General features: G+C 58.6%; 2 protein-coding genes across 6 annotated transcripts in view; one reads left to right on the top strand and one right to left on the bottom strand.

Annotated features, from left to right (window-relative positions):
- The window catches only part of CUNH7orf50 (chromosome unknown C7orf50 homolog), a 128,026-nt gene that overhangs the window by 64,560 nt on the left and 50,586 nt on the right, over positions 1-12,880 (bottom strand). The window lies entirely within an intron of this gene.
- On the top strand, positions 1,231-12,325 carry LOC130544351 (uncharacterized). The gene is made up of 2 exons (XM_057315697.1): positions 1,231-1,532; positions 9,551-12,325. Exon 2 carries the CDS (start codon positions 9,569-9,571, stop codon positions 10,556-10,558), a length of 990 nt encoding a protein of 329 aa, XP_057171680.1. The 5' UTR covers positions 1,231-1,532; positions 9,551-9,568; the 3' UTR covers positions 10,559-12,325.

Raw genomic sequence — 12,880 nt, 5'->3', positions numbered from 1 at the left:
GAGCCCAGACAGCTTGCTCAGTTGTGCACAAGGAGACCCAGGGAGGCGTGCCAGCCACTGCAGTAGCTCAGGACACCTCTGCTTGCTCGTGTGCTGGAGGCTTCCTTCCCCTGCTGGCCATGCACACTCGTCAGCGCCTGACTCGGGGCTTCCCTGGGGTACCAGTGGGCAGGGGCTGATGACCAAGAGGGTCTAACGGCAAGGCACCTCATCACCCTGGGAGCTGAGAGGCAAACGCAGGCCAGCGATGCTGACAGAGACCCAGCCGCCCCCTCCAGGCCTCAGGTCTCCCATCTCTAGAGATTAGCCCTGGTCAGTGGTCCTCAAAGCTCTGTGAGGCTTCCCCACTCCTGGGCAGGCTCCTAAGCAGTTGGGAGTCTCTGTTCCCAGGGCTCTGGGAACACAGGCCCCAGGCTGGCTGGCTTGCAGGTGCTCATCAGCAACAACACCGTAGGAACCCCCCACGTGGGGAGTCCAAGTTGTAAGATGAAACACGGTCCCTGGCCCCAGCCTGGGCTTAGCAACTGAGGGGTCTCCCAGGTGCTTTCTTTGCCTCCCTGGAGCCTCTGTGGGTTTTCCCTGGAGCTCACATGGTCGTGGATGCCATCAGTGACCCCAGGGGGCTGGGTGCTGCACAGAACGCCCCCCAAGTGCTCCTCTACCTTATGCAGGGCCAGCTGCACAAGGGATGCAGACATGTAACGAGGCCTCTGCAGGTCGTGTCTCCAACCAGGGCTGGCCCGGGGACAGCTGCCCCAACCCATTGCTGAGCTCTTGCCTCCTTTAGGCAGGTCCTCTCCTTCAGGAATTTGGTGGCCCCCTGGCCACTTCCTGACTCCCCCAAGGCTCAGGACTATGTGGACCCCATCCTCCCTCCAAAATTCTTACCCGTCCTGTGCCCAGCCTCCTTGCCAGGGCGTGGGTGACCAGATGCGGATGACCCTTGTGGCAACAGCGCCCTGACTCTGCCTGACCCAAGTGAGGCTCCAGGCACAGGCACTCACTGATGTCCACCCTGCTGTCGGGGGCAGAGGGCAGTGCCCGGTCGGGATGGCACCAATGCTGGCCCTGGAGCTGAGCGCATTAAGGAGAAGGCTTCAGGGGACTTTCCTTTGCAAAGCTACACAGGTTGGAAGCACTTTCCCCTGTTATGGGTGGGGTTTTAGGTCCTATTTTAAGTTGCAGACGTTGCCTGCTTTCTGGGAGGGACCGTTTTGTGAACGGGCCAGTGTGTGCAGCCTACAGGAAAACCGCTGGATGCCCACAGACACTGGGAGGCACAGGCACGCACATTACTTTCTCTTTCCGTGAAACGAAGCTACCTCTCTCCGTAGGCCGATTTGAATTTTTCTGGGTCACATGGCCAAACCATACTCTGCTTAAAATGCAGTGTGTGCGGTTTGAATGACTTGAGACCGAATTCCTGTCTTGCTTACAGGACCGTCGGTCTGTGCCTGCTGTTTCCAGTGAGCACAGAGCAGCTGAAGCAGAGGGCAGGACTGGAGAAGGCCGCGTGCAGGCCCCTCGCACAGGTGAGCTGCCGGCCCTCTTGGCTTTCTTCTCTTTCCCCGCCTCTGTGCCCCCCCTCCCCCCAGTTTACTGTGCCTAGCACCGCTGACAGTGCGGGCTGACGGGCGATTTCACAGCGGAGCGCCACTTCTCTCTGAGAACGAAGGCTTCTTTATACTGTAGGTTGGCTCCAGTAGAAACTAAAACGGGATTTATTTTTCTAGCATTTCCACCTGGAAGCGACTGAGCAGACTGCCCGGTCTTCCTCATGAAGGAAAGACCAATAGTGGCTCTAGCTCTGTGTCCCGAATGTGGGGCTAGGAAAGGCTTGCCAGCCATCAGCATACACTCTGGGTGCCGCCCGGAGCTGCCACAGGCATTTCTCGCACTGGGTCTCCATCCTCGGGCACAAACTGGAGGGGCTTCGCTCTGGCAGAGCACAATGAATGTCTTACCGGAGGCACATCTGGAACGTATACGCTTCATGGGGCGCGGAGCCTGGAATGGGGGGGGCCTCTTTCCACGACCGCGGCTGGGCGGGGCAGGGAGCCCAGACCCGCGGTGTTTCCACCCAGAGGGTGGAGCCTAGGAAGGAAGGAAGATTCCAGTTTTCAAAGCAGGCAGGGGCAGCCAGCCTTCTGCACAAGGCAGGCTTTGTGTTCAGGTGATGCTCAGCGTGGTGTGGAAGGAAAGGGTCTTCGTGACCACCCGAATCCTCTCTGTACGGGAAAGGAAGCACCCAAGTGCCCGCCACATGCCACCTTGTCCGACAGAATGTTCTTAAAGACACTCAGGGGGGACGTACTGCTGACACACACCCAGGAGCTGATTAATTTGCCCAAGATCACAGGCCTATGGAGTGAAACGCCGGGCTGTCCATCTCAAAGAGGGGCGGTGTTCACCTGCTACTGGGACAGGGCAATGACGGAAGCTCACAGAGCAGAGCCCTCCAGGACTGCTGGGGACAGGGCTGGGCCCTGCACGTGCCCCTCAGTCGGGGGCCCGAGGAAGGTCAGGGCAGCAGAGGGCGGGGCTGGACGTCAAAGCTGGTGATGGCAGGACAGAGACTGACAGGGGAGGGGTTTGCAGGGCCACACAGCGGCCACCGCACCCCCTTGCCAGGCGCTGAGGTCCACAGCACAGGACGTGGCATCACCGCAGGGGCCGTGTTGGGGGAGGGCAGAAACAAGGGTCTGGCAGCCGGCCTGGCCGTACAGTGTGCCACGGCACCCACAGAGCGCCGGCGTTAGATCCGGTCCTGGGACCGGCATGAAGCAGACCGCAGAAGGCCACAGACATCAACGCCCTCCTGTCTGGTCCAAATGTGCGCTCTGCCCGTTTACCACCCTCAGGCAAGACCACTGAGGACCCCAGTCGTGGTACAGCCCCTGCTTTCTGACAGACAGCGTCCGCTCCTCAGACCCTCCTCCAAACCACCCACCAACCCCAAATCCTACAGCAGGCCCCGCTGCTGCAATGCTCCGCGGGGCGCACGGTCTCATGCACCGCAGCCGGCCTGGTGCCAGCTACGGGTGTTCTCGCGCTAAGGTGCTGATGGCCCGTGAGGACAGGAAAGCGGCGGACAGGGCCAGGGCCAGGCTCCTCATGAGTGCTTGGTACGGGTGCAGGCACAGGTGGCTGGAGGCTGCATCTCTAAGCCAGGGGTGGGTGTCCCAATGCTCTGGGGAGGAGAGGCCGCGCCCGTGCACGGGGAGGCGCTGGCCAACACCAAAGACCACAGGGCTGCCGGTGGACACAAACGGGTACCCCTAGGCCAGGAGACCCCCAATGTCTCTGCCCTTGGAACTGCCCAGACCAGCGGGAAGCTTCTCACGGGGGGCTGATAAGGGCCTCGAGTACAGACAAGGGGCTCTCGCCGTGTCTCTGAACGGCTGCTGAGAAGCCAGGGAGACATGGGGGAGAGTGCTCAGGGTCAGAGGAAGACCCCGTGGGCGCCCAGAGGCCCAGGGCTCGGCCTGCCTTCACAGGGTAAGGCTTCCACAGGGGCGCTCTGGCCTCTAACCTACGCAGGGAGGCAAGACATGTCCACGAAAGCTTCGGGGACGGCGGCAAGGCAGGGTCCTCTGTCCAGGCAGGGACGTCCGCTGTGTGAGGAGCGGGCTGCCCCACCACCAGGTCACACAGGGAGCAGCTGTGTCTCTTGGAGGCACGTGTGTGCACATGTGTGCATGTGCCTAAGTGTGTCCAGGAGAGACAGAGGAGGTCTCGGAAGACGCAAAAGAAGCAAAGTGGAAATCTTTAAATCTTCACACTTCAGTGAGGTTATTTTCCCCAAAACCCACAGAAGACATTCAGAACGGTTCAGGAATTCACCTCTTAGGACCGCCAGGAAGGAGAGGAGGGAGACACCCAGCACCAGGTCCCAAAGAGGCAGTATGGGGTAAGCAGGGTCAGGCGCCCTTCCCAGCCCCCAGGTGGGGGTGAGAGGCAGGCGCCCGAGGCTGGCTCCCATACGCCATCTGGGCCTGAGTCCTGGGGGGTCCCCTATGCCCGGTGTCCACAAAAGCTTGTGCCCTCCACACCGCACCACCGTAAAGCCGGCCAGGCTGTACAGCACAGGGCCTGGCCATGTAGGGGCTGAACGGTGACTCATCAGGCCCAACAGCTCCCCGTCTGCAGGGAGCAGGGAAGACTGGGATGGAATGGAAACATTTACACAGCCAAGACGAGAAGGCGCTAAAAACGCCAAGTATTGCCAGAGGGAGTGAGAGAGGGAGGGGCTGGCCAAGAGGGAAAGGGGTTGGTGCCCTGGGACTGACGGAGAAGGAATCCTCCCAAGGGGCTGGGACAAAAGGCAGTTTACCTCCCCTGTGCTCCGTCCCGTAACTCAATGCCTGCCCACCTTCCTGCCGCTAGACTGACATGGAGCATGGGCGTCAGGAGCTGGTGGTGGGGAAACGACCTCAGCCAGACCCCAAGTGATGGCCGCCCAGACGTTCACATCTGAGACCGACAGGGCCACAGGGCAGGGTGTGCTCACAGACCCCAGAGGTTCACATCTGAGACCGACGGGGCCACAGGGCAGCGTGCGCTCGCGGACCCCAGAGGTTCACATCTGAGACCGACGGGGCCACAGGGCAGCGTGCGCTCGCGGACCCCAGAGGTTCACATCTGAGACCGATGGGGCCACAGGGCAGCGTGCGCTCGCGGACCCCAGAGGTTCACATCTGAGACCGACGGGGCCACAGGGCAGGGTGCGCTCGCGGACCCCGAGGTTCACATCTGAGACCGACGGGGCCACAGGGCAGGGTGTGCTTGCAGACCCTGGCAGAGGGTCGTGCCGGCCAGGCTGAGGACACGGCACAGTCACCGAGCAGAATCCTGACCACCTTCCATATAGAAAGTTTGTGAGCCTTTCTGGGAGCACATGTGAAACACGCACAGGACTGGAAGGGACCCAGCAAAAAACGACAGCAAAAATTCAGAGACGCCGTAGGTGTCCTCAGTGGGGTCCCAGTACTAGAGTCGTTACTCATCCATGGGGATGACAAGAAGGGCCACGCGGACGCAGGGAAACCACCAAACAACCCAGGTGCTCAGGGCACTGAGCAGAGTTCCCAGGGATGTAAATGCGGGCCCGTAACAAAGTACGCGTTAGGAGCGGCTGCTGGGAGAGGGCCCTGCCGAGTGAAAGCTGGACCACCACCCAGGGCCCACGGGGGGCCGAGGGAGCGCAAACCCACAGGAAGCCGCCCTGCACACCCCTCCCATTCTGAAAGCCTATTTAAGGAGCTAGAGCCGCGAGCTGCTGTAAAGAACACAGAATTCTCAAGGCTCTGGCCTCGGGGAGCTCCCAGGGGGCCCCAGAGCTGGGCCCTGGCAACCCTCTTGTGTGACTCAGAAAGGGCCCCCGAAGCCCTGGTTCTCGGCCTGAAACTGGCACCAGAAGAAGGCACGGGTCTGCCTCGGAGGGTCAGCCTGTCTTCCAGGGGAATTCGGAGCTTCAGCTACGACCCGTGCTGGAAAGCACAGTCTCTGGCAGGGATGCAAAACCTCAGAGCCGCTCAGGCAAACACCGGCAGCTTCGCATCAAGTCAGACGCACACTCACAGAACAAGCCCAGTGCCCTTAGCAGGCATATGGATGGAGATGCACCGCACACACACAGTGGGACAGCATCCGGCCAGGAGGGAGGACACACTGCCCTCACGGCAGCACACACGGGCCCGCGGCACGCCATGCTCCGCGAGACAGAGGGGGACAAGTCCTGGAGGACATCACATATCTGTGCAATTGAAAGTTAAACCTATTTAAGAAACAAACCAGGGCGCCTGGGTGATGCAGTCAGTTCAGCGTCCGACGCTGGTTTTGGCTCCGGTCATGATCTCGGGGTCGTGAGATGGAGCCCTGCGTCGGGCTCCACTCTCAGCGGGAAGTCCGCTTGAGACTCTCTCTCCCTCTCCCTCTGCCCCCTCCCACACTCCCGTGCTCTTTCTCTCTCTCTCAAATAAACAAATCAATCTTAAAAAAACAAAAACCAGTGAAAGGGTGGGACGGGGGTCCGACGAGGGCACCGACGAGAAGCAGGAAGTGACTAAGCCAGGGACCCACTGCACAGCTGACGCGCGGACAGTACGACGCCGGGCTGACCATCACTACGTACGAGCATCAACGTCACACGCAGCGCTCCGCACATTTATAACATGTAATGCGTCAAATTAACCAAGTAAAAATTTTAAAAACAAAAAAAAGAAGACCCAGCGATCCCACTCATAAGTGGTCACCAAGCAAAAAAAAGTATGACGCTCACCCACAAAACTGTACGTTCGTGTACGAAACGCTACACGTGCATCTGTGAAGCAGCTGTGTTGTAAGAGCCAGACCCCGGAAACAGCCCCCGGGCCAGCGGCATGGCACACGACAGTCGGGATACTGCTCAGAGACAGAAAGGAATACACTCTGACCGTGCACCGCGGGGGAGTCTCCCGTGCCGTCTGCCGAGGGGAAAGGCGCCACGCATGTGGGTTCCATCCCCACGACATCCTGGAGAAGTCCGAACGAGAGAAACAGAGGACAGCGTGGCTGCCCGGACAGTGGCGCGGGGGGGCGCTGAGCACCAGGAAAGGACGCAGAGGAATCTCGGGGTGATGGAACCGTCTGTGTGCTGTGCGTGGTGGTGTTTACGTGACCAGACGCATCTGTAGTATTCAGGAAAAAGAGTAACTTTTATCACATGTAAATTTTAAACATGTACAGATTCTCGAGCCAAACCATCAGGTTCTGATCTTGATGCCATCGTTACCGACCGGCTCACTGAACAAATGACCCCATTGCTCTGTGACATGGTCACCACCACAAAGTGGGATTTCAACTGTCTACCTCCTGTGGAAAACTGTACGGTTTGAGGGAATTCTGTGGAACATGCTTCCAACAGCGTGTAGCAGGTGGTGAAGACTCGGCTTGTCAGTGAAGGCCCTGACTCCCGTGAGCCCTGCCCCCCCCCCCCGCACCCCTTTGGGGGTTAGCCACAGGAGCTGCAGCGGGAGGGGGAGGACTGTCAAGGCCAAAGAGAAGCCATAAGACAGACAAGAGACACAAGAGAGTCAGGGATGTGGGTGGGACTTTAGATGGAAGAGCAGGCATCACGGACAATTTCACAAGAAGATGTGTTCCACGTTTCATCATCTTTCTGAATAAAACCAAAAGTGGTGGTGAGGGGAGAGCTGGCGGACAGCCCGGCCCCTGGGTGCCACCTTTGGACCCTGCAAAGGCTCGGCCCAGAGACACAGCCCAGCAGGTGTGCTGGGAGAAGGCTCCATGCTCCTTGGACCCAGAAGGGGGCAAAGCCAAGAGCCCAGCAACCCTTCCCAGGCTGGCCACAGCGAGACCAGGGATTCAGACACGTGTCAGGTCTCACCTGCTGGGACACCTCCCCCCTGGGCCTAATCCTAAATGCATAAAACAGTGCTAGAACTCCACCCTTTGCCCACACAGCCCTGGGGCAAAAGGATCAGAGCCCGCACACCTGTGTTAAATCCAGGAGAGGGAGCACGGCACCGGCAGCAGCACCCCACTTTGAGGGCTACTGGGACACTAGGGGCCACTGCGCCCCACCATCCTCGGGTGACTCCTTTCCTTGAACTCCCCTTGCCTGGGAAGGGGTTGCTCTGGAACCCAGCGTGCAGTCCCGTGGGGGAGGTGGGACCAAGAGCTCAGGTCGCCATGCACCATGAGCAGTACTGACGGCAGCACACCCACTCCTGGCTGTGGGCCCACAAGTGCACAACCTCTCACCGGACAACCCACACACCGGACGGAAGACATTGTGAGGCGGGAGCTCCCTGCACTCCCAGGAAGGTCCCTTGCCTCTGGAGAAAAGCAAAGGACAAGGCAAAAAGCAGTCAACAGCTGAGGCATCTGGGACGCACTGTCAAGGCCATATTTGGGGACGCACACCCTCTGTCCACCTGGCTGGGTGACCCAGAGCCTGGCCATCAAATCAGGTGACAGAGCTGACTGCCACAAGCCGGGTGGCCTCTGACAATGAGCGCCCCTGAAACCACCAGCAGAGAGAGAATGGCTGGCCCCAGGAAGTGCCCGGAACACTGGCCAGATGCAGGGATCAGATGCCGGCACAGCCTAATGCTGTTTCCTGACCGGTGGTCAATGTTCACAAGATCTTCTTTCCAATTTACCTTAATTAAAGATTAACATTCCAAATCACTTCCTCTCTGTCGGGTCACTAGTCTTAATTTTAGAGTCACTCAGCGTCCTGGCACTCACTCATCACCCTCAGCAGCAGACAGAACACAGCCCAACTCCCTGCATCTCCCAGACAAAGCCAGCCGGACGCGTACCCGCAGAAATGTGTGGTTCGAGTCACCTCTGCAGGCCCGTGGGATGGAGAGCAGGGTCCGTCCTCGGGGAGAGCTACCGCTGTGCCAGAGGAAGCAAGCGCATCACTAGCCGACCTGCACACGCTGCCCCCACAGCCGTCGGTCAGACGGGCACACGCATCTGCGTCTGGGCACGGGCGCATCCAGGAAGGACACGTCTGTGTACCCAAGGGTGCCGCGTGTCAGCCTGTGTAACAGATGCTTCCAGATGCAAAGTCTGCTACTGAGACAGCTCTGGTGGTGTGTGGTCAGGAAGGAAGACCACTTGTGCTCTCTCCTTCGGAAGTCCGTGCGGGCCGTGTGTGGTCACACTGCGTGACTCTGCCGGCCGGGCCCCCAGGCCGCCCCTGCTGAGCATGCAGCCGGCTGTGGGGCCAGGCCCACCGTGAGCAGTCCATGAACGTGAACTTTCCAATTGCATTGCCTCGACTTCCTTAGAATGAGCAGCTACTCTACCTCCCAGCCTCACCTGCTATTTGGTTAAAATTTAAGGGGGGGATAGGTGTATACAGAAACGAAACTGTTTCTGTGACCAAAGAAAGACTGGCCAGGAAGGCCGTGGGCCTGTCAGCACTGCAGTGTAAAGCCCCAAGTCAGGACTTCGCAGCCCGGCTCAAACAAACAGCTCCTGGCTGAGAGTAGGAGGCACTGCAGTTCTCGGGGGCCCCTTTCCGTCTCCAGAGTCAGTGCTACAGAGTGTGGTCCTCTCAGACAGGCCAGAGTCCGTCAGATTTCCTCAGGGTCCAGAAGCTGGATGGCCACACGCACACGCGTCTCAGAACAACGCGGATCCCGGCCGTTCCCTCCCTGAGGCAGAGGACCCCTGGAGGGGCTCCAAATCTGGGTCCCCGAACTCCACTCCCCAGCAATCTTTCACTGACCCCCAATTTGGGGAGATCAGGCCCCTGGTGCCCATGCTTGAGGGGTGGGACTATGATGTGACCTCGCCTTCTCAGAACAAGGTTCCGATATGGGGGGAGGAGAGGTAGAGGGCCACCCAGGCCCCGGCTCCCGCGGCACAGCGTGAATCTGCCCCAGAACCCCACACAGGGAGGCCAGCTGTCACAGCAACCCCTGTACCCACCCACCTTACGGGCACAGGCTCCCTGCCCCCCGGGCAGCCCCCCTTCCCCCAGCGCGACCCCATGGTGACATGGTGACAGCGCGGTGTGCTTCTGTTGCAGCTCAGCCACGGCGGCGGGATGAGCTCCCACAACATGTCGTGGGTCCGGTACCCGAGCCGCGTCTCCACGGCCGTTGAAGACGTCATCACCGCACAGAGCATCGTCTCCAGATGCCTGCACGTCTACATGGCTGTATGCGTCCCGGTGAGCTTGGCGGCCGGGCTCTTCAACCTGACCACCTTCCTAAAGGGCCGCGCCAGGAGGGGGGGCCTGGACGCATTCCTCTCAGACCTCACGGTCACCAACGTGCTGGTGACGCTGCTCTCCCTCACCACCATCAGCCGGCCGGACTACATGGTCGCCACCAACCTGAGCTGTGCCGTCCTCTCCTTCCTGGCTAACGTCTGCTACTTCAACGTGCAGTACGTGCAGCTGGCGATGCTCTTTGCATTCCTGCCGCAGGGCTCTGTGCCCTGCCTGCGCGCGGCCACCAAGGTGGCCCAGAGGCCCGTGGAGAGCCTGGCTGTCATCGGGGGCTGTGCCTTCTGCAGCTCCCTGGGACTGGTAGCCCTGCTGGGCACATCCGGGGAGCTGTCCAGGACCGCCCTGTGCCAGGTGGACCCGCTGACCGCCTGGCCCGAGTATGAAATCGTCAAGGTCAGCCTGGGCTTCGGGCTAGCCCTCGTCCTGAAGCTGGCCTTCCTCCTCCTGCTTCTTGTCCAGCTAGCCCGGCGGGCGGCCCCTCCCCAGAGGGATGCGGCCTCAGCTCGCCCGGTCGTGCTGGCCACGGCCCTGACCACGTTTGCCTGCCGCCTCCTCTACAACATCGCACTCCTGCAACGGGCCCAGCTGAAGCTGCAGAGGGACATCGGTTCACCCAGGGACGAGCTCCTCATGAACCTGGCGGAGCTGGTCCTGTTTGCGGAGAGCTGCGTGAACTCCCTGGCCATCCTTGTCCTCCACAGGCCTTGCAGGCTGGCCCTGTGGAGTGTGCCGGAGCGCCTCACCCAACGGTGCAGGAAGGGGGAGCCCAGCGATGGCTTCTCCTTAAAGAGAGTAGGGGAATAAGGCAGGGCGCGGCCGCAGCGGACGAGCAAGCCGGACAAGTGAGGGGGTCTTCCTGGCAGGGAGGGAACAGACCATGTGCTGGAACTCCAATCTGTGTGGTGAGCGCCAACGGCGGGGGACGGGGTCGTCTGGAAGGCTCTGCGAACTAGCTGCCTGGCATTGGCTCCACGTCCGCAAACGTTCCATACTCTGGCTCAAACTAAATGCTTGCAGCTAAAGGAAACCCTGCAGATCAAGGGTGCACCGAATGTGGGGGCCAAAGCTGGCCAGACACAGGTCTGACTGGGTGGAAATGCCCTAAATGCTGGTGGGGCAATTCTGTTAGCCTGTCTGCAAGCCGGCATCCTTCTCTGCCCTCGCCCAGCCAGACGCCAGAATCTTGAAAATAAATACATTATTCAAATAACTTCAGGGCCATATTATAATCTGGTCCTACAGGGTCATTAACTGCTTAACCTTTAACACTGCCAGAAATTTGGACCGCCTAAATATTGCTGAGAGCAAAGAAATTTGGTTTTATCTTCTTAAATTTATCATCCTCACTGGAGGCCTGAGAGTATCACCCACACGCTGATCAAGTGTCACACGGCACTCCCCGCTCCCTGCGACCTGGCAGGCGGCTGGGGCCCATCGTAAGGGCTCTGGGTAGTCAGTGAAAAGGTCGGTGACCAAAACCCCGTCTGCTCTGCTTGACATCATGTGCAGAAAGGCTGGTAACAGACGAAACATACAAAGTTCAGTAGTTAATCTTTTTTTTTTTTAAAGATTTTATTTATTTATGTGACAGAGAGACAGCCAGCGAGAGAGGGAACATAAGCACGGGGAGTGGGAGAGGAAGAAGCAGGCTCCCAGCGGAGACGCCCGATGTGGGACTCGATCCCGGAACGGCGGGATCACGCCCTGAGCCGAAGGCAGACGCTTTAACGATTGCGCCACCCAGGCGCCCCCAGTAGTTAATCTTAATCCAGAATTTACACTTCACCATTCTTGCTAGATTTATATTAAGATTTTCCTGGTTGAATAGGGAAGGGAGGCGTGCAAGGGAATGGTGTCTCTGATTGTGGGAACCTGTACCTTCGACGGTTTCGGTTTTTTACGAAGACCTGACTGTTAGAGCAGTTTCAGGTTCACAATAAAATGAAAAGCAAGTAAGAGATTTCCCCCACGCCCTGCCGCCACACTGATATCCCCCCAGATGGAGCGTCTGTCACAACCGAAGGACCTCCACCGACACATCACTGTCACCCAGGGTCCACCGTTCACGTCTGGGTCCACTCCTGGTGGTGTACATTCTGTGGTGTAGATGGGTCTATACGGACACGTAGGCTTCATGACACCATCACAGAGCACCCAGTGCCAAAAACGCCCATGCTCTGCCTCTTCACCACTGCCTTCCGCCCCTGGCCCCCGGCCCCCACCCATCTTCACCGCCCCGCAGTCCTGCCTTTTCCGGAACGTCCCATGGCTGGAATCCCACCATCCGCAGCCGGCTGAGAATGGCTTCTGTCACTTAGGAACACACGTGTCGGGCTCTTCCATATCTTGGCAGCTTGTTTCTTTTTAGGGCTGAATAATACTCTGCTGTCTGGACAGCTTCTAGTTTAATGAATATTTTATGTTACTCTGCAAACTATAGGACAAAAACATGCCTTTTTCAATGTTGACACATCGGCGTTACTTCTTTGGAAGAAAAAGGATTTGGATTATATGGTTAAGTAGCTTCTGTAATACTCCATTAAAACCCTAATAAATGCTTTAAGAAACCCACTCCCCTTCTGTTTCTGCTCCTCTGTGCACTCACACACTCAAAGAACCCTGGCCCGGGACTGCAGGCAGGCGCGAGGCCCGTGGGGGCTGGCAGGGTGCACGAAGGAGAGAGCTGGGTGCTCCTGGAAGTCAATGTGCTCCTCGCAAACGGCATCAGGACTGACACGTTCAGCCTGCTCCTTCGGGCGTGACAGAGTAATTTTTACTAGATGCTAGATGTCATGAATTTCCCTATTGAGTGTTTAATTTTACTCTCTTATTTTTTTTAAGGATTTTATTTATTTATTTGAGAGAGAGAGCAAGCAAGAGAGAGAACATGAGTGGTGAGGAGTGGCAGAGGGAGAGGGAGAAGCAGGCTCCCCGCTGAGCCGGGAGCCTGACACGGGACTCAATCCCAGGACCCTGAGATCATGACCTGGGCCGGAGGGAGATGCTTCACGGCCTGAGCCCCCCAGGCGCCCCTTACTCTCCTCTTTTAAAGAGCACTGAAGTTTACTCCGGCAGGCACGTTGTTCCCTGTAGATCCGTGGGCTTCTCTGGAGAGTTGTGTTTAAG

Source organism: Ursus arctos, unplaced genomic scaffold, assembly GCF_023065955.2.
Source record: "Ursus arctos isolate Adak ecotype North America unplaced genomic scaffold, UrsArc2.0 scaffold_2, whole genome shotgun sequence".
NCBI classification, from domain to species: Eukaryota; Metazoa; Chordata; class Mammalia; order Carnivora; family Ursidae; genus Ursus; species Ursus arctos.
The sequence above is the reverse complement of the archived record's forward strand: the minus strand, read 5'-3'. Positions and strand labels throughout refer to the sequence as shown.

Bases quoted from the DNA above. Each gene is read 5' to 3' on its own strand.
- LOC130544351 (XM_057315697.1), top strand. From the start codon at position 9,569: ATGAGCTCCCACAACATGTCGTGGGTCCGGTACCCGAGCCGCGTCTCC.